General features: G+C 43.0%; 1 protein-coding gene across 2 annotated transcripts in view; it reads right to left on the bottom strand.

Moving 5' to 3' along the window:
- Positions 1-6734: 6734 nt before the first annotated feature.
- The window catches only part of camkmt (calmodulin-lysine N-methyltransferase), a 118310-nt gene continuing 102963 nt past the window's right edge, over positions 6735-22081 (bottom strand). Inside the window, exons 9-12 of one of the 2 annotated variants that reach the window (XM_061836604.1) lie at positions 21377-21490; positions 20207-20270; positions 16304-16435; positions 6735-7947 (exon numbers count right to left, since the gene is read on the bottom strand). In XM_061836604.1, the coding sequence (XP_061692588.1) occupies positions 7861-7947; positions 16304-16435; positions 20207-20270; positions 21377-21490 (397 nt within the window). In that variant the 3' untranslated portion in view covers positions 6735-7860. The remainder of the gene's footprint in view (positions 7948-16303; positions 16436-20206; positions 20271-21376; positions 21491-22081) is intronic. The other variant, XM_061836606.1, reaches the window with a different exon arrangement.

Here is a 22081-nt window from a genome sequence, read left to right as displayed (position 1 = left end):
CAGATTTCTAGTGGGTCTGAAATAGAACCCTGCAGCAAAAAGGAATTCAGTACAAGATCTTTTTTTATATCAATGTACATTAATTTACACAAGAGTACCAGTGCCCCACATACCTTGAGCTTCTCTAAAAAGTATCTATTCAAACTATCCATCCCCCCGTACCGTACGATGTTTTGGCTGCACGCCATCCGTTTCTACTGAACCCATCACATGACCTCCAGGACAAACTATTCTCAAAAGCCCCGAGACGTCTCATTTATGCACCAAGTGGCGATGACATCAGCGTGGAGTGCCGGTCAGGATCATTTTGAAGCACTACGAGGTAAAAAGCCGTCAGAAAATTACGAGCAAGGCCATCCCGCACGCTCAAACTTGCAAAAATTGTTTGGTTATACGCGGATATACCGCGCATAACAAAGATGGATGGACTGGGGTACGATTGGGGGATGACGCAAAAGCAAGAGTCAGCCAGAGAGAGTGGAAGGCGACGGCCTTGTTGACCTTGGACGAGGGCCCTCTCCATCGCGCCAGTGCCACTTGTGGCAGGAAGAGAGGCTCGTTGACTGGCCCCCTAATGGCCCGCGGGGAACGCGGGTCGGCAGGCTGGAGCCGTTGCCCCGGTGACCGCGGGCGCACGGGGTCACGGAAAATGCTGGGATAGAATCTACATGCTAAAAATTAGAAAGGGGGAGGGGGAGAATTTGACATGGGAAGTACGGGAAGTTTGGCTCTCGAAACATCGATTGTCATTCAAGCCGGGTTTACTTTTAATGCAGAAAGAGGGGAAAAAAAATGTAATGCAGCCAATCGCAGGGCACATCGAGACAAACAGCCGCACTCACAATCACACCAAGGGGCGATTTAGAGTGTCCAATTAATGTTGCACGTTTTTGGGATGTGGGAGGAAACCGGAGTGCTCAGGGGAAATCCACGCACGCACCGGGAGAACATGCAAACTCCTACACGCGGGGTCGGGATTAAACCCGGAACCTCAGAACTGTAAGGCCAACACTTTACCAGCTGATCCACCATCCTGATGAAGTTCATCAGATCATCACCCATCCATCCATTTTCTTTGCCGCTTATCCTCACGAGGGTCGTCGAGAGTGCCGGAGCCCATCCCAGCTGTCAATGAAGAGGAGGCAGGGGACACCCTGAACTGGTTGCCAGCCAATCGCAGGGCACAAACAGCTGCACTCACAATCACACCTAGGGGCTGTTCAGTGAACGGGGGGGGTTGGGGGGGGTGTCCTATAATCCAGTGGGACAACCCAAAAATGCCTTCTCACTCACTTTGTATCTTATTTAATTATCAAAGTCCAAATCTTCTATAAGAGCACGTGGGAGGAATAAGTTTGGACACCCCTCGGTTGTGGACTATGCAGCTGCATGTATGGTAAAATCGCCTTCGGGAGACGATCCGGGAAGACCCGATAGAAGTGTCGCCAAGCTGATTTTCCGTGTTTATTACGTCTTTTAAAAGCATCCACGCGTTTTGTTTGTTTAAAACCGAGATCATAATCAACACAATATGAGCGGCACTTTTTCCGGCGGTGCACATGCGCCATCCCATTCCATTACTGCATTAATACCAGTGAATTTCACCTCCACTTACTCCTCAAATACGTCCCCTGTAATGGAAAACATTATTGTCATCAAGGCCGGCCTTGTGGAGCATGTTGCGCTGTGTGTGTGTGGCAGGTAGGGTGGGGGCCGTAGCGATGCACTGTCAATGGCTTTCCACATTCGGGGGGGAAAAAAAAGAAAAAAAATGAGGAAAGAAAAGGAGAAATGCTCTCAGGGACTTTTCTGCATTCCACTTCATGAGCACAAACAAACGGAGCAAAAAGCCATTCTGGTGGGAAAAGATGGAGCTCGTGGTGCTGTGGGGGGGGGGGGGGGGGTCCGGCTGGGGAGGGCAGATAAGGGGAAGTACGAGGGGGATGCGAGCAGACATCACCGAGTGTCATTTATTAGATTTGGAGACTTTTGGGTAGCCTGAAAAGGTTAAAAATGGGATTCTTTGGGTTTACTTGGAGCTGAAGAAATTCAATATATATGTAATAATATAAAATGAAATCAAATGTAACGTTTTGAAAAAAATATTTTCACATTTATTGACTATGTACGCATATATAATTATTAAAAACAGGTTGTACCTGTACAGTGTACCTGTGGCGTGTTACAGGTTTCAAAATATATCTAATATTTTCACTGTGTGGAATTGTAATTTTTCCCTGTAATTATCTTTTTTTCATGCAAATATTGGTCACTTACACTCACAAATAATATTGCCAAAATATTGGTTACATGTGCAGTCTAAAGACAAAATAGATATCTTCATTTCGTTTGTAACCATTTTATAAAACAATTATCCTCTTTTTATATCGATGCATAACACCACACAAAGCAAAATATTTACATCGTGCATTTCATACACAAGGTGACGCAATGTGCTTTGGGTGTTTAAAAGAATTTAAAAATAAAGAGAAAACAGTTCATCTACATATATAAGCAAAAAGAATAAAATACAATTAAAAATAAAGAATACAAAATATAGAATGCAAGCGATCGTTTAAAAAGGGGGAAAAAATCATGAGGGGAAAAATAGAAGTGAAAATTATTGGTAACCTTATTGTCACTACATTAGGTACACGTACACATTCTAACAACATACTGGGATGTTTGCCGATTAGCAATTTTTATTGCATATTACATTACTTGACTTCATTTTATTTCATTATGGTTGTGATGACTATTTTGCGTGTTTTTGTTTGATTTTCAAATCCATTTTATCTTAATATTTGTAATCCTTTTGGGAAATCAGTGTTACTTTATTAATTAATGCAATTTAGTGTCTGCCTCACAGTCCTGAGGAGCGGGGTTCGAATCCCGACCCCGCCTGTGTGGACTTTGCATGCTCTCCCTATGTCTGTGTGGATTTTCTCCGGGTACTCGGATTTCCTCCCACATCCCGAAAACATGCATTCATTGGACACTCTAAATTGCCCTTTGGTGTGATTGGTTGTCTGTCTCCATTTGCCCTGCGATTGGCTGGCAACCAGTTCAGGGTGTGCCCGGTGACAGCTGGGATTGGCTCCAGCGCTCCCACGGTTCTCATGAGGATAAGCGGCTCAGAAAATAGGTTGAAATTTGGAGTGGTAGCTGAGTGGTTCAAACTATTAAACACAGCGAAAGCACATTACACGTTTTTGAAAAGTGTTTTTTGTGGGATGTGGTCAGACTGAGCGGGCGTACCTAATGAAGTGTCCAGTTTGCGTCCGCTTTCCACTCGGACACCAAATCTCAAATTGACCGATGCTTCTCGCCCACTTTTGCGTTTCTCTTTCCCGATCCATCCTCTCCCTCTCCCTCCCTCCCTCCCTCCCTCCATCCTCCACCATCTTGACACACAGTGCACTGAGCCTAATCGTGGATAATTGGGTGGGAGTGGCGGTGGGCCGGCCCTGCCTTTGTGCGCAAAGGGCAAGTGGTCAAGTTAATGGGGGCCCTTGTGTCGAGTCTCTGTCTCCCTTTTTGTCCACCCCGCGTTCGATCGCTCGCTCAATCATTTGCTTTGGCTCTTATTTTTCCGAAAGGGACGCTGCTTCGATCTAGCCTCGCCGTTTTTTTTTTTTCTTCTCGCACTTTCCTCCCTCATTCATTCGGTCCCGTCCCGAGACGAGCGCGAGGTGAGATTGAACGCGGAGGGAGCTCTTTTCAAATATCAAAAGACAGATCAGGAGGCCTCACTGTAGTCTCTCTCTCTCTCTCTCTGACAACCTTCCTTCCTTCCTCCTCCTCCTCCTCCTCACTGATAAACAGAAGAGTGAGGCTGCGGGATTAGCTGCACTCCCTCCCTTCTTTATCCCTCTCTCTTTTATTCCCGAGGAGAGGAAGACGGTTGACTGGGCTTGATATGTGTGTGCGTGCGTGAGCGTGTTAGCTTGTCTGGCACCAGCTTAGCCTGCAGGAGGCCATTGTGTTTGAAACGCCGGCCGGAGCCAATGGGGGGGGGGGGGGGGTGGGGGGGGGTGGGGGGGGTGCAGGAAACTTTATTACATCTGTAAGCATTTAACGCCTTAACTCCGACAAAAAGAACACACACGCGAGGTGTCGATATGACGCTATTGCCAGAGGAACAAAATCAGGAGGGAGGAAAAACAAAAATCCCACCGTCTGAAAATGTATGAATTTTTTTATTGCGTGGCTAAAATGATATTGCGCTGATTAACAACAGTGAAGTCAACGTAAATAACACAAAACCAGCAAAACTTCGACCGTCAGATGCGAGCTTTCAAACCGCAGAACAATTTTCAATGATGGGAAATCAGAAAAACGGTAAACATTTCAGCGTCAAACTGTCATTGTCACAAAACCGTTAGCAACCGTCATATGAATGTCAAAATAATTTCATATTGTCAACAATGAAGGCCAGACACGGCTCTTTTTGTCTTTTCTGTCATCTACCGCATGGAATAGATTTGCCTGAAATTTCTTAATAGTCACACAAGCAAAAGGTAGACATAATCATACATACATACATACACAAAGATAAAAAGATTCCAGGAGTCAAAATATATTCCCATTGGAAATCTTGGAAACGCAAGTAATAAGCTCCTCGGTCACACTTTCGGCGTTTTAAATAATGGAAATAATCTGTTGTGTATCAATAGACGTAGAGTAGTCCACATACAGGTGGAAAAAAGATGATGTAAAAATACAAAAAGATATTCACATTGACAGTGGAGGTCAATAATGTCACCAGATCGGCGTTCGACTTTAGAGGTCACACCCTTTAACGGTTGCATACATAACCCATAAATGACGCGCGCACAAACACAAAACCGGATAGTACCAGAATAATCCAGAAATAGCTTGACGTCATCACGTTGGGAGGATTGCGACAACGATATTATCCTCCGCGCCGCGAGGCCGGAAAAGCAGCTTGGACTCGACCCCGAGCGGCGTTTGCGACGTGCGAAAAAGGGGAGCGAATATTAGCGCGATGGTCTTGTGGCGGGATTCGTCTGGATTAGCGAGGCCGCGCCATTGGCTGGGAGCGCTGTTGCATCAATATTGGGGGAAAAGCTTTTAGGCCGCCGGGAGACTTTAGCAAGGTTGTAATCACCAGACGGGAGAAGCACAAGGTCGGGTCACGTGCTAGAGCGCAGATCTTCACGTCAAAAGTACTATGGAGACTTTTTTATGGTTTCCAAACAAAATCTTCATCAAGATGTAAATGTGTGATGATTAACAACTAACAGATTATCAAATTAATCAAAATTGAGTTTGATAAACAATTCGAGACCTTGTTTCACTTGACATTGACCAAATCTTTGGAATTTTAGTCTCACAACGGGAAACGTTAATATTTCTATGTATGACGATAACAAAGCAGACTGCAATCTTACTAGGTTTATTAATATAAGACATTCAGAAAACAATTCCCAACATTTTGCCCATTTTCTCTCCTGTTGTGGATGAAACAAATAACTGAATTGTAATCAATTTATGTTTATGCCTTTTCTGCATTTTTTTTAATAAAGTGATAGTTTTTTTTTTAAAAAAAAAAAAATCTGATTAATTCATTAATTGAACAGGGACAGCAGCGTAATTATATCGAAGGCTCATCATTGCTGCATTACGACATTACATCGTCTTGTTTTTGACATACCGTAATTCCCGGCCTACAAAGCGCACCTTGCTACAAGCCTCACCGAGTACATTTGTAAAGGAAATAACATTTGGTACACACATACGCCGCAGTTGTGTAAAAGCTGCAAGTGAATTGAAATTGAAACCCACATTGACCCACACGAGATATTTACAAAGAAAGACAGTAGACAAAAAAGATCCAAAAGCTGCCGCAAACGCCGCGCTAGCGTTAAACTCTTTCGGTGTACCGTCTTTCTTCCGGCCCTTTTAACGCTAAAGAAGAAGCTAGCACTAACGCTAACAGGGACATATATTCCACCAGTCTCACTCTTACTTTTTCCGCTCGAGTACCCACTCGCGGCCGTTAGAAAAAAAATCCACAAATTAGCCGTATCACCGCAGAAACGGCAGGGTTGAAAGCATGCGGAAAAAGTCGCAGCTTGTAGGCCGGAAATTACGGTAATATGTGAGCATTAAGCTAGAAGACTTTTATTCGGTAAAATTATCTGTGTTCTGGTAGAACATTTTGGTGTTTAAATATACATTTAATTCCTTTTTGACGTGTGTGACAATTTTACAGTGAAGAGGAAATAATAAACAGCTTGAAGCAAGCACGCATAACCTCTCCCTTATTTGAAGAATTGTGCGAGTGAGCGTCTTCCTTATATATATACATATATATATATATATATATATTTTTTTTTTTTTTCTGGTCTCGCAGATTTTCATCTTTCATGGGTTAGGATCTGGAACACAATAAATGGAAGTTCAGTGCTTCGATAATTGGCCTCGGGAAGTTTTTTTGTTTGTTTTGTCATTACCTATGCAGCAATATATCAGTTGTGCTCTTTATGAGGTATTTCATGATGTGAAATGAAAAAAAAAAACCAAAATTGTTTCTCACAGTGGAAGTTGTCAAAGCAACATGGCGGACGTGGGAGGCGACTGAAGTGTTGACGTCACAGGGATAGCAGCAACCAACGAGATTTCACAGTAAGCACCCATGTTAACTATTTTAGGTTACTTAAAAAAAAAAAAAAAAAAAAAAAAAAAACTTAATATTTGAGAAAAAAGTATTCTTGAAGTCAATTTTATAACGCAATTAGATTTAAGTACACAGTGAAACACAGATTCCGCGCATCACCAAAACCTTCCCGTTTTCATGTTAACAGCATTAACATTACAGCATGAAAGAGAGCGAGCACTTTCCAATACTTTTGATTGCTTAATAGTTTGGAAAAATGACAGACCCACGCGGAGGCGAGCTAATGGTATCATAGTAAAAAAAAAAAAAAAAAAAAAAAGGGGGAAAATTGACCAAATTTGGACAGAAGATGTTCACACCTGACAGTGAAGATATGATTCCCATTTTTTTTTTTAAGAGTGACATCAGTGGCTTTGGCACGACTACTATTTATTTTTTTCTTTGAGGGCATGGGGTACATATTTAGGAAAAATACAAAATAAAAATCAAATAAGGCACAGTGACCGCGAGTGACTTTTTGTTGTGACTTTTCCTTTGTCCCATGTGCAGAAGAAGCCCATAATGTAATAACGGGCCAATAATGCAATTACAACCTCATAACATAATACATTTCCCCCCTTTTTAAATGTAACAAGCTCACATATCTGTCAAATAATGCATTAAAAGTCCTGAACCTGTCACGTAATGTTCGGCTGTGAAAAAAAAAATTGCCCAAGTAGGAATTGAACGGAACCTAATGTAATAATGTAATATTCTAATAACACGTAAGTTTTATTTTCTTGGTCAGTTACGTAATGTAAAAATAATGGTACTATCAATATTGTACAATTTTTATGTGATAGGTTCAGGACTGTTATTACGATACTGGCCAGTTTTTAGATTATGGGCCTGTTATATTTCAGAAAAAGGACAAAATGTATTACATTATGGGTGGTTATTACATTATGGGCCATGTAACTACTGTGTTAATAAGCCCAGTAGTAACGTGACCAAACTGGCTTGAGAGCTGACGATGACCAGAACATTTGAAGGCTCAAAAAGTACACATATTTGTAGCACTATACAGCAGAGCTTCAGCGCCACCGATATGTCGACGTGCGATGATATCGATCCTCACTGGGGATCACGAGCGGGTCACAGTGTTGATAAAACGCTAAGGCTCGCACCACGGCTATCCCCGCCACCGGCGTGTAAAACCCAGTCCGTACTTGGTCGCTTCACTGCGCTGCGGCTCCTTTGGTCAGCGTGAGGAGCAGCGGGTAGTGGATGTTCTCGTCGTACGCGTCTCTGCCTTCTTGCAGCATCTGAACGTGGACAGATTACAGAGGGAGCGCGCCGTCGTCAGCGTGCAGCGGTTTGTAATGCACATAATTAAAAGAATCAAACAGGTTTGTAACTACACAGGCAGACAATGACATACTGTTAATTGAGATGTTTAACTCCTCAGATCGTCAGCGCGGCGCCATCAGTTTTTCTATGCTATAACTGTGATTTCTGTTACATTTTCTGTTTACATGTGTTGCTTTATGTTCAAGGTGTAGCTTTAAGGATCAAAGCACTGCAAAATACAAGTCGATGCTATTTAGCTATTGCATTCATTTTAAATACATAAAATAAAATTGGGAATTTAAGAGAAAATATACTCTAAATCCTGAACATCCATCCATCTATTTTCTTAGCCGCTTATCCTCACAAGGGTCGGGGGGAGTACTGGAGCCTATGCCAGCTGTCAACGGGCAGGAGGCGGGGTACACCCTGAAGTGGTTGCCAGCCAACCGTAGAGCACATGGAGACAAACGGCCGCAATCAAAATCACACCTACGGGCAATTTAGAATGTTTTTGTCTCTTGTGTTTTTGGTTTTTGGCTTTTGGTTGGTTGTTTTTGGGATGTGGCAGGAAACTGGAGTGCCTGGAGAAAACCCACCCAGGCATGGGGAGAACTAGCAAACTTCACAGAGGCGCGTCCGGGATTGAACCCTGGACCTCAGAACTTTGAAGCCAACGCTTTGCCAGCACAGCCACCGAGCCCCTAATTCTGAACATGGTTATTATATAACACAGTTTATATTTAAGTATATTCTTGCTGGTTCCTTGTGTACATTTTTCTTGGTACTTGGTTATTTACGTAGATACCGAGTTCCAGAGTTTTATGCACTTATTGTAGTCGTTGATGACTTTGAAACGTGTATTTTCTGGCATGTACTTACTGTGGTATCTGTTTACTTTTGTATCGGGTTATTTCAGAACATGTTTTATGTGGTCCCCGTTTCTTCTTCAGTCATTTTGGCGCCGGGACAGTTTTGCATGTGGTTATTTTTCCCACTCGGCTCTCGTTAGCTCCCTGCTTAGCTTATCTACAGTCGGTGCACGGTTATCCGGAGTACTTGGTTCATGATGTTATTTTTGCACCTGGTTTATTGTGTTTACTTTGGTTTTAGCCGGTTCATTTCCTCCTCAGTTATTTGGGTAGATGGTTGCTTTGACGGGCAAACACCCCCCACCCCCCGCCGCCCCCCTCTTCCCCAATTGCCCTTCATGTGCGTTATCTCCCCTCCAGGCACCGGCCGGTGTTTGAGCCTGTGACCCTCCCTCCTTTAAAGAGACAAGCAGGAAAAAGAGGGCGAGCCACTGGCCCAAGAGGCGCATGGGCGTGGACGGGCAGCTGCCTGTAATACCCCCCCCCCCCCCACGACTAACCCAGAAAGGCGCTGTGCTGGGTGCTATGTTAAGCAACATTCCCGGTGAAACGCGGTTGGGCAGAAGGAGCGAACGAGGCGATGCAAGACGGAGGGAAGGAAAAAAAGGGCGAGGGGAGGAGGCAGGGAGGCTGAGAGCTGGATGAGGTGAAAAGTTTAACAAGCAAAGCTGTTCCTCCTGATCGCAGGCTGCCTAATCAGCTTCATGGGTTGCTGCGTAAATCGCCTCTCAAACCTGAACCACCGCCCCCGTAACCTTTTCTCTCCGTCTCCCTCCCCGCCCCCTTTTTGTATTTCCAAGGTGCAAGTCATTTATTTTAGTGCTACTTTCACCGCTGCTTTCGTACCCCCCCGCCCCCTCACACGCATTTCCGCATCTCCACTCGCTTACACCGGGGACGAAGCGGACAAGCTGGGACTTCGCTTGGGAGGGAGACCTCACTTGACCGTCTGGGGTCTCTATCAGAAAAGATGTTTTGCCCAAATCACACCGTTCAGTTTCAACCGGCCCGTGCAGCGCATGACTGCATTTGGCCCCAGAAGAGGGTGCCAGAATCTGATATGATACAGGTTATTTTGGTACATGAGATTTACCCAGTTATTTCAGTACCAGCTGATTTTAGGAACAAGTTATTTTGGTACTTGGTTATTTAAATACAGTACCTGTTTATATTGATTTGTAGATATTCTGCAATTCATTCTAGTAGCTTATTATATCGGTACCTGTATTTTTCCTCACTTTCTTACTTTGGTATCGGGTTACTTGCGTACATTTTTTGTTTTGTTTGGTGGTACCTATTTTCTCCCCCATGCATCCGTTCATTGTCTTTGTACAAGGTTCGGTTGATCCTTTTTTGGGTGCTTGGGTATTTACCGTAATTTCCAGCCTATGAGCAGTGACTTTTTTCACACGCTTTCAACCCTGTGGTTTATAAGGTGATGCGGCTAATTTCTGCATTTTTTTTGGAACATCTGAAAGGGGGTACTCGAGTGGAAAAGGTAAGAGTGAGACCGGTGGAATATATGTGCCGAGGAAGTGACTTTTACCGGTCCGACCCTGTGCGCTAGCGTGTTACTGCCATGTCCCAGTGATTTTTACCAGTAAGGTTTTTTTTAACCAGCCCTGTTAGCGTGGCGCTAGCGTTAGCGTGGCGGTGCTAGCGTTAAACTCTCTGTACTGTCTTTGTAAATATCTCGTGTTTCAATATGGGTTTTAATATGGGCACTTGCGGCTTTTACACAGCTGCTGCGTATGGTAAATACCAAAATAAAGTAAATAGTAAATAAATAACATAAATACCAAATGGTATTTGCTATAAAAATGCACTGGTTGAGGCTTATAACCAGGTGCGCTCTGTAGGCCGGGAATTACGTTAAATATTTGTTTATTTTGTTCGCCGGTTGATTTTAGTACCTGGTTACTTTTCTACCTCAAGACAGTTTTTCTTTTAGGTGTCTTTTTATTCCAGTAACCCCATTATTATTTTCACACAAGGTTCCACTGTTTCCTATTTCCGTTGGTTCCGCTGTTCAGTTTAGTAGCAGGTTAATTTAGTTCCTGGTTATTTTCATACCTTGTTCATTCAGTCTCTTTTAATTGGTACCTAGCTATTCAGGTACTCGGTTCCGCTAGCTTTACCTGATTTGGCTTGTACTCTGTTATTTTGATACCTGTTCACTTTGCAACGTGGTTATTTAGGTACCCAGTGAATAAGGCACTTGATTATTTGGAGCAGCGGTGGTTAAGTCTGTAAGCGGTTCACGTGGCGACTCTGTACTAGGCACGGATCGCTAGAGTAGCATTTGCTAGTTCATTGCTATGTTTGTCACACTACAGCCCCGGCATAGATAAATGAGCAAAGATAAGTTTGTTATCAACAAATAATGCTTTTCAGACAAACTAAGTTGAATTGCTTAATTTGCTGCCGCCTCCCTGATGATCTCCCGCAGCAAACTAGTGCACCACGGCACGCTGCCTGAGAATTGCCGTGGCTGGAGCTCTTTGGTCTTGGCCATGTTACAAGTTTGAGTCTTACTGATTGTACGGGGTGGACAGGTGTCTTTATGCTGCTAACGACCTCACATAGGTGCATCTGATTCAAGATAATACATGGAGCGGAGGTGGACTTTTAAAGGCGGAACAACAGGTCTTTGAGGGTCAGAATTCTAGCTGATGGACAGGTGTTCAAATACTTATTTGTAGCTGTATCACACAAATAAATCGTAAAAAATAAATAAAAAAAAAAATCATACATTGTGATTTCTGGATTTTTCTTTTTAGATTATCTCTTTCACAGTGGACATGCACCTACGATGAAAATTTCAGACCACTCCATGATTTCTAAGTGGGAGAACTTGCAATATAGCAGGGTGTTCAAATACTTATTTTCTTCACTGTATTTCTTCTCGATCGCTGCACAGGGACCATATTTATTTTTGACGGGGGGTTGGAGAAGTGAAAAAAACTGCACCGAATGCTTCTGCTTTGTTGAAATGGGAGGAGAGTGCTATAGCCAGAGATGCAAGACTGTGTTGGTGTGATTAAAGAAGTGTGCTGTGATGGAGGAAATGTAAGGAGATGGAGGCGCTGAGGGGGAGCCGGCTGAAGTTTGGTGAGTCAGGGAGGCAGCGGAGGATGGATACTTCTGCTTATGCATGTGCAAAAGACAGGGGCGGGGGAGGGGAGGGGGTGCACTAGTGTGCTGTGTGTGTATGTGTGAGAGAGAGAGAGAAAAATTAAAATTCATGACTCTCTCTTCACAACCATTTGAGTAACAAGATTAAGATGGTGGGTTAGAAAATAGCGCTGGCATTATCAGGCTGCTTGCAGTCCCTCCAGCTGCTTGCCTCTCTATTCCACAACAGTGGGGATAAGAGGATAACGCGCTAGCCCTGTCTGCCTGCCTGCCTGTCGCAGCATACACACACACTTATGCATTTTGGGGGGTTACTTTTTGAACTCCAAATGCAACGTTGCAGATGACAATATTGTACCCCACTTGGCAAGCTACAAATGTGACCTGGACTTTTTATACATTTAAAACCAAAAAAAAAAAAAAAAAAAAAAAAATTTGAATATGCTGGTTATGAAATGGTATTCCCCTTAAGGGATTACAATTTGTCCAATAAATAACATCCGGAATGCCTCCGATGCATCCTGGGGGAATTCATGCTATGGAAATAATCCCCCTAACCCTCTATGGAGACATTTTAGTAAATTTTTATTGTCGTCTTATCGCCACAGTCCTTCCAATATTACTCTAAACTGTCACACTGGATTATGATGCTGAAATGCAATTATTCTAAATGTGTTTTGAATGTATTACAGATGTAGCGCAACTGCCGTGATATAGACTGTCGGGGAAAAAATGTGAAGTTGGGGAAAGTGAAGCAATGACACACACCTGATATTTTTTCGGTGTGACTTGTACTTGCGTTTTAGTGTCAGTTTTCCCGCAAAAAGAAGCATTATTTTTTTTTTCTTTGATCGCCTTAAGCCGACATAAATCAGCGTGTGCTCCGCTGCAGGTTGTGATATTCTTATTTGTCGGTCCTCCCGCTGCAAGTAAACACGTCCAGTTGAGGAAAGCTAATCTGTCGTGCAAATGAGGAGCAGCTGCTTGTTGGCTCATCGGTGTGTGTGCGTGCGTTCGTTCGTTCTACCCCGCGCATGTTCGGGTGTGATATCATCACGTTGCGTGTTTGCGTGTCATGTCTCGCCAATGTGGCGTCTAAGTGATGTCTGGTCTGTGCAAGCTGGTGATATAACCCCTTTATTTATTTATTTATTTATTTTTAACAGCGTGTTGTCCGTGTGTGTTACGATGGTCAGTGTGGGCCATGCACATACAGACATCACAGACATGTGCACATGCTCTCTCTCTCTCTCTCTCTCTCTCTCTCCTCTCTCTCTCTCTCTCTCTCTCACTCACTCACACATGCACACATAAATGCCCCCCCCCCACATGCTCTCTCTCTTTTGGTGTGTTTATCAGAAGATAAGCAGAGGAGATTTAATCACCTTCAGATGTGAGGGGGACACTCCAAGTTGTCCTCATATTAGCATGCAGCACCTGACCCCCATGCCAGTGTGTGTGTGTGTGTGTGTGGTGTGTGTGTGTGTGTGTGTGTGTGTGTGTGTGTGCGCGCGCATCCGTGTGTGTGTGTCACAGCTAAACCAAGGCCCTCCATTGACGTAATCCCGATCAATTCCGTTAATTCCCGGGTGTTTTCAAACACAGTCGTCGCTACGCGAGAAGGTCAAAATATGAGAAACCGCAACAACCGTTCCAATCACTGGCATTTTGTGGATTGAATACAGCGAGGCCCCCGTTTATTGTGAAGGATTTGTTTCAGATCCCCCTGCAATTGGTGAAACAAAAAACGTAATGAACAATGTAAAAGCATTGAAAAAAAAAATCCCCCTGCACATTTTAAAAAGATATAAACATGTTAAAACAACATTTAACTTATTAAAGACACTTTACTGTACGTATTTGAACCACAATGCTAGCGTAAAATATAGTTTAAAAAATACTGCACAGACCTGTATGTCTGTAACTGTACCTTTAAGAGGCGGAGCCTGATATGGTGGCGTTTGATCTTGGGGAGTGAGTGTGAGGATCTGGGAGAGAGCCGTGGCTGACGGCAGCTTTTGTGCAAGCTGTGTTTGTTTTATTATTGTCCCGGCAATCAATAAACGGCTGAGATGTGCCTTGGTGACTGTGGCTCTTTCGTTTCTACATGTGAGGGCATTACAGGAAGTATACTATGAATAACCCATTTAAAAAAAAAAAAGAAAAAAAATGACATAACACAGTAACACTGAGAAAGAAATGTTTGTTTGTCTTGTCCGGGTCACAATTGTGCTTAATTCACCCAGTGAGTGTAAAATGCAAATATAAAAGGGTATAACGAATAAACCCGTTTCCCGTGAATAAATGTGGCTGTGGGTTTAGCAAGTCTGCAATAACATTTAATGAGCAAAGAGGTCTCAGTGAGTCACTTAAAGGTGCAGTTTACAGTCCAATTGTCCCAGGAGTGTTGGGGACCAACTGGACAGCGGGACGGCGCTTCCCTTAACTCAGGTGCTTTCGGAGGCAGCCTCCCTCCACGCGGCATCTTAAAGCTGCCGTTTTTTTTTCCCCCCACCAGACCATGAAACAAAAAGACTTGTTGACAATTGAGACCAATGTCACGTACTGCAACTCCGTTCAAATGAAGCGAAAAATAAGATATTGTAACTAATGTGTAATAAGTCATTCATATTCTACGGAAACGGATCAATTGTAACTGTATTCCAGTCTTGTTCTTGGGAGTTGGTTGGTTCATTGAATGAGTTCTGTATGTAGGCAATGTGAAATTCTCGACTGATTAGTTGGGGTGGGCGGACATATTTGGTTTGTTGATTTGTTGGTTGGCCGATTGGTGTTGTTGATTGAGTTGGGTTGACCAGTTGTTGGTTGGGATGGTTAGTCAGTCAGTTGGATTGGTTGCATCATAGTTGTTTGGTTGGTCGTTTGATTTGGTTGTGCTGTTTATTTGGTTAGCTGATAAGTTGGGTTTGTTGTTTGACCCTTTGGTTAAACGGTTGAGATACATTTGTTTGTTGTTTGATTAATTGGTTGTGTTTTTTTTAGTGGGCTAAAATTGTTAGTTGATGGTTTGATAAGGGTCAGTTGGTTAGTCGGTTAGCCTGTTGGTTGGTTGGGTTACATTTTCGTTTTGATTCATTCACAATTGATTGATTGAGTGTTTAATGGTTGGTTTGGGTTGTTGGGCTGATGAGTTGGCTCGGACAGACTTTTGTCATTCAGATATGAACAAAGCAAACCAAACGAATGACACTGTACCCACCTTAAAGGAGGACTTTGTCGAAAGTAATCGGAATGGGAGCAGACATTAAAAGTTAGTAGATGAGGGTTCAGTATTTCTTTTAATGCCAGTTATCCACAGATTTAGAAAGAAGAAACATCTCTAAATTGGAAAATTATTGTCGAAATTCCTCTCTCACTCAGACATTTCAATGAGCGCAGCTGGAAAACTGAGAGCCAATCACTGTTTGCCACGCCTGCAGCGCTTGCCGTCCTGACCCCCCCATTGCTCGTGGACACATTTCACCGAACAGAGAACGTCCATTATCTGGAATTTTTTGACCGATTTTTGTGAAAAATAATTACAAACAAAACAAAAATAGCATGATGTACAATGTTCAAGCCTGTGTGCTTGAGCCAGAATACACACAGGCGGAACTCGACGTGTTGGGAGGGGCGTGGCGCTGACGAACAATAATCCCATTATATGGACCACGGAGATTTGTTTGATGCCTTTGTGAGGAGTTGGTTTAGATGTAGAGAATATACAGCCGGCGTGGCCTGACTTTTTTTACCCAGTGCGTTTTCTCAGTTTTATTGCAGAACACGCCTGCATCTTGGCTTAGCTAGAATGAATGGTCTGTAATGCTAAGGATGTTTCTTCCGTGTTTGGCTGTTAAAGCCGGCACATATCCAGATTTTGCTTGGATTTCAAAAATTTTCTTTATTTACAATTTTTTTTCAAATTAATGTCCAAAATATATGTAATAATAATATTACTTCACATTGGTGGATTTATTGCACATTATCGGGGGAGTATTCCTTTAAGTTAGTTAACTAGTTAGTGGGATTACTCATAAACAAACAACGGATGAGTGGTACATTCGCTAAGGAAGAACTCAACTGTTGGCATCAATCTAGACAAAGGCTTGGAATGATGGAATAAATTTGACACTATTTAAATGAATGGTAGAGTCCAATTCCAAATTAAAAAGCCACCATCTGTTCTTGATACCAGATAGTAGCCTGCGATGGTACAGACAGACAAAGCTTTTTTTGGTTTGACTTATTATTATTATACAGAGGTGTGCACTCGACTGTGACATTTTGCTTGAGTTGATAGCTGTGAAAGCAGAAACTGAGGTCTCACCTTCAGATGCACGTCCCACACCTGAGCATCGTACCGCTGCTGCTGGGCCACCAGGAGTCCAGCCTGCCGGGCCAGATGGCAGAACGTCTGCAGGGTGTCACCTCGGAGTGGGGCGAACACAAACGCCACGCCCTGGCGGATGACAAAACAGTCAACAATAACTTCACACATACAGTCCCAGCACACAAAACTACAAAAACGCAGTCATGAATATACACCGCGCCTTTAAGTTCCAAAACAAAACAAATCAAAGCGCCGTGGAAACGAGAACAAACACACGCGGGCCATGAAGTTACGTCTCAATAATCTCGCAAGGAGTGAGACGTGTGTTAAGAAGAAAGCGTGTTTGTGTGTACGTGCGTGCGCACCGCAGACGTCCCGCAAGTACTAAGAGGATTAACAACAGGTTCAAAGTTTCTTTGAAATCCTCCAGCTTTGAGTTTTATTTCACGCTGATTGTGTTGTTATTGTTCTAATTAAACGGAGCACAGAGACAAGCACGTACAAACAGACCAATTAACACAAAAGCACAGGAAGCAGCGGGGTGACTCACTTTGTCAGACTTTTTTTTTCTTTTTTTAAATCCAAACATGCAGTGATCCATTCGTAAGCGCCTCCAACAAGAAATGAAACACACAAAACACACACACACACACATACTCGCAGACATTAATCATCTGATTAAGAGGCTCTCGCCACCCGGATGGAGCACCTTTGTCACAAACAACAAATTAGTGCCATTACATGAGAGAAGTCAGGCTTTTGTTAATTGTTTAATCAGCTTAGCAAATTATTAAATATTTGCCCGGGCTCTTCGTGGCAGCGATGTTGTGTCTGATGGCCGCCGCTCAAATCATATTAGCTGCCGAATTATCTCGGCGGGATTAAAGAGGAAGATATGATTATATTAGAGCGAGACGAAGCGCACAGATGTACCACGGCGACGGCGGCACGAGTGCTCGCCATTGTTACCGCGCAGCGGTGTGCCGCAGCAGACTGTAAAAAAAAAAAAACATAAACATTTTCTTATTCGGAAGAAAAAAAAATGTATTGTGATACATGCAACAAAGTATATCAAAGCACAACGGCACAACAAATATCTAAATAATGACTAAGATGCACATGATATTGCATGACATGACCAAGTTTATATGAACTGCTTTTATGTCCGGATATTATCCATCCATTTCCCACGCCACTTATCCTCACAAGGGTTGTGGGAGTGTTGAAGCCGACTATTACCGGTGTTTCCATGGGAACAACCAAATGACTAGCAGGTATCCAATAAACCTCTCCGACTGGCGATCTTAAGCAACTGTTGCCATCTCCCACAAGCTTACAAAATGGCGACTGAACAGAACAGGTTTGAAGTTGATTCTCTATCGAGTATTCCAGATAATACTTTTTTGCCAAATGCGTCGGACTTGTCCAAGAGAGTTCTACAGAGAGGTCTCTATTTCACGCAGGGATATGTAAACAGAATTAAGATTTTGGACGGAGCAGGACACGATGTCAGAGTTACAGCGAAACGTTGGCGATCGATACAAAAAAGTTTGACGCATCACAAACTTCAAAATTAAATCCAACTGGATAAAATAGTGGAATCGTGCTGCGCAGGTAGAGCAAGGTGACTACTTTTTACTTGGAAAGATCACGAGTAATATCATTGTAGTCTTTTTTAAATTAGTTAGGTTCGATTTTCTACCAGTGCATTTAAACAATGGTGATTAACTCAGTCGGTAACGTAGTCACCAGATGAAAAACTTTGACTTTGGCTCGTAATGGAATCCAGTGCTCTGTCTTGAAAGTGATGTGATGTGATACAAATCGGTAAATGGACATGTCTTTTGCATGACACGGTGCATTTACGTATCACGAACTTGACTCGTCGGCATGAAACATTACACACTTCATTCAGCAGGTCAGTGATACACTAACAAAGTGAAAGCTGTTCTCCTTCAATGTATAAACCACTGAAAATAAGAAAATCAAACTCAGAGAAGATACTTCTCCCTCACTTAACTTCGAACATACAGCCTTGTGTTTGTTGATATTGTTCACATTTATTGTACGTGCGGTCTTCTGCAAGCCTTAATCCATCGTAGACACTTCGTCAACTGTGTTTTAGGCTTTGGAAAATGAATCAACCGGGCCCCTTGTAACCGAGCCGGATACCTTTCATCAGAATTGCACGTTCCCCAAGTGCATCTGAGGACCATTTTCTTCGTAACATTAACTTTTCCAAGCGCACGCCACCGATAACCAGCATTGCTTGTGGGACATGATGACAAGAGGAGCGGATCAAGCCAGGGGTTGAGACAATGCGGCTATCTGATTGGCTATTATTGTACGAGTGACTGACAGATCGGAAAGGTCCATTACAGTGGAACGCGAATGTATGCATTAACTGCAGTTAATTTCCTGTGCTAAATATTTCTAGACTGCTAGAATACTTTTAGATTTGCTCACAAATCCTTCAAGTTGACTAATGTAAGGATTCCAGCTGGAAAAAAAAAAAAAAAAAAGTCTGGTGACGCCATAAGCTTACTATAGCAAAATTTCATGATAATTTTTTGATAAATTTGGCCAAGATGTTAATCTCATGAGGGGTTGGTGTCACATGGAGGGAAAAAAGCACTTGCCCAAAATGCGCAGCCTTGTTTTTGCGCCAAATCTTTCTGGTGCCACCGTCATGTCTTTTACTTTTTTTTGTGACAAAAAAAAATGTCTGCCATTGGCTGGCAACTAGTTCAGGGTGTTCCCCGCCTCCTGCCTGTTGACAGCTGGGATAGGCTCCAACACAGCCGCCGCCCTTGTGAGGATAAGCGGCTAAGAAAATGGATGGATGGGGAAAAAAAACTACGATTTGGAATTCTTGTCATACCGTTCCACCATGGTTTAATCAGAACATAATACTTTTGATATTATGCCATTGTGTTGTAGGAGATTGTTGTTACATGTATTGTCAGAAAGTCCTCACTTGCTCATGTGCAGTATCACTTTTACACCAAACATACTTTTTGGAATTAAGTCCGAAACATTCAACCTCAGTTTTGTTAGAACGTAAAAAGTTTCACGTACATTCATGCAACTTGTAGCTGGTCTTGGATGCTTTTCTCATGGGAGCTTCTTGTTTTTTCACGTCAGACACACTTGGTAAAAATTCCCAAAATGAGTTCTCCCAAAACCATTTGAGAAAAACTATCACAGTTTTGATGACACTAAGTGGCTTTCTGGTCACAATTCCAGAAGAATATAAAAACAACTATTAAAAAGTGCTATTACTGAAAACTGATATTCTACTTCCATATAATTCCAACACTAATGTTGCCTAAATGATTGGAAAATTAAAGCAAAATAGCTTTTGGCGTGAGCAGTCTTCCAGTTAGTCTTGCGCTTGAAAGTGTAATTCACACGTCAATTTCTTCAGCGTCGCCCGCCTTCGAGTGTGCGGGCGCTCTGCCCTCCTTCTCGTTTCATCGGTGCCGTTTTCATCTCCTTTTCGACAAACTCCCTCCAGCAGCCTGGCCTCTGTACTTAAAACGCGACCCGCTTCCTTCAGATGAAGCGAAATCTCAACCCTATCTCTTCCAGCCTTTTGCTTTTATTCCCAACAGAACACCCCCCCCACCACCCCCATCTGCTTTGGCTGTCGCAGCATGGGGTCTTATCGCGGGGCCAAAAGGGAGAAGTTGCCCGGGATTTATGATGAAGGGGAGGCCAGGAGGCAGAGCCACAGAGATCAGAGCTGTGCATAAAGCATTAAAGCATTACACGATATTAATCCTGTCACACTATTAATGTGTGCTGAGGCCTAATTATGATTGAGGAGAGTGGGGAGGTGGATTTAGAGGAATGGGGGATGAGCACAGACATATACAGTAGACACACACACACACTTACGTTGGGTTGCAGTAATCTCCTTATGGCATCAACCAGGCTGCTTCTGTACTGGTCGAGAAACAAACTGAAAGAGAGAGAGAGAGAGAGAGAGAGAGGAGAGAGAGAGAGAGAGAGAGAGACAGAGAGAGACGTAAGTGTGCATTGTCCTGATGGCAACTGCAGATAAGGCTGCGTCATGTTTATTTTGATTTTGTTGACAAATAAACTCTCGGGACAACAGAGGGAAGGCCAAAAAAACAATTTGCATGAGTTTACGACCAAATACGAGTGCGTATTGGACCCGACCCGTTATCGAGGCACAGAGAGGAATGAGGAACGGAGCAAAATGACGTCCACATACATACGCAAAATGTGCGCGCGCAGGTACGTGTGGTTCGTATTCAAACAGTTTGAATCGAAAGAAATGTTGAAGTCGCGCATTATAGGACAATGATAATGCAAGTCGAAATGGATGCCGCAGTGTAAGGAGATATCGCTCAGTCAAAAGCTGATTTTCTTTTTTTTTTTAAGTTGAGAATTTTTTGAAATAGTTAAGCATTTTGGAAAATGTTACTTCAGTAAAAACATCTCATAATACCCCACAATAATTTTTAAAATTAAAAACAATAATCCACCGCTAAATCCCAATTTTTTTTTTAAATTGTGAACGATTTTTACAATTTTTTTTTCTCCCCACAGAAAATGTCTTTCAATGTGTTTGTATTGTTTTGTAGTCTTCAAAGACCTTAAAAAAATGAAGTGCTGCAAATGCTAGAAAAAAAAGTACAACTCCTTGCTGTAGTCATAAAACAACTGAAATGAACTTAAACCATCAAAGCGAGACCACCCCTATGCCAAAATGACCCCACAAATGTGTGCGGTTATTATGTCAGATGAGATATGATTAATTTGACTAAAATGCAACAATACAGATTTGGCATAATCCCCCACATCCCACAGGAGCATGCAGCTGCAATCTGGACCTGCAAAAAGACTAATTCCTTTTGTTGAAATTCTACTCGAATATGCATCATCTATTTTCAACCAGGAATATCGCGACTGGGCCTATTTCAAAATACACATTGGGCGACACACCCACCGCTCTTAAGTGAAACCAGGATGTGCACAAGTTCTACTTAAATCCAGTTTATTATTCTTGCCGGGGTCGACGGGGGTGTGAGGGTTATTTGCCTTGAAAGGTGAGAAGTTTGTGTTTGGTTTTGTTCGCCACGCGTATCCACTCGGGGAGGAAGAGCGGGCGGCGGGCAACAACAAGGAAGTGGGCTGCTTGGGTGGAGGCAGCGGCTCGAACATCCACACGCACATGCAAACACACACAAGGGCAGGGGAAGGACAGGGTGTCACTCAGAGGGCAACAGACAAAATGAGTCATAATTCCATCTTTAAAAATACACATCCATCCTTCCATTTTCTTTGCCGCTCATCCTCCTCATGAGGGTTGAAGGGAGTGCTGGAGCCTATCCCAGCTGTCAACGGGCAGGAGGCGGGGTGCACCTTGAACTGGATGCCAGCCAATCGCAGGACACATCGAGACAAACAGCCGCATTCACAATCACACCTATGGGCAATTTAGAGTGTCCAATTAATGTTTCATGTTTTTGGGATGTAGGAGAAAACCCGGAGAAAACCCACGCAGACACGGAGAGAACAAGCAAACTCCACACAGGCGGGATGCTGTGCCACCGAAATATACACGCATAAATAACGAATGCATATAATAAAAAAAAACAAAGATATTCACCCAAATGAAAAGTTGATTATGAAAGGATGGATATTTGCGACATCGCTTGTACAAGTGGGCAACGTGCACAGAAATGAGGCGTCACAGGTGTCTGGTTTTCATTCCATTCCCGGACTCTCAATTTGAGAGGCCTT

Source organism: Syngnathoides biaculeatus, chromosome 12, assembly GCF_019802595.1.
Source record: "Syngnathoides biaculeatus isolate LvHL_M chromosome 12, ASM1980259v1, whole genome shotgun sequence".
Taxonomy (NCBI): Eukaryota; Metazoa; Chordata; class Actinopteri; order Syngnathiformes; family Syngnathidae; genus Syngnathoides; species Syngnathoides biaculeatus.
This window is presented reverse-complemented; position numbering and strand designations above follow the sequence as displayed.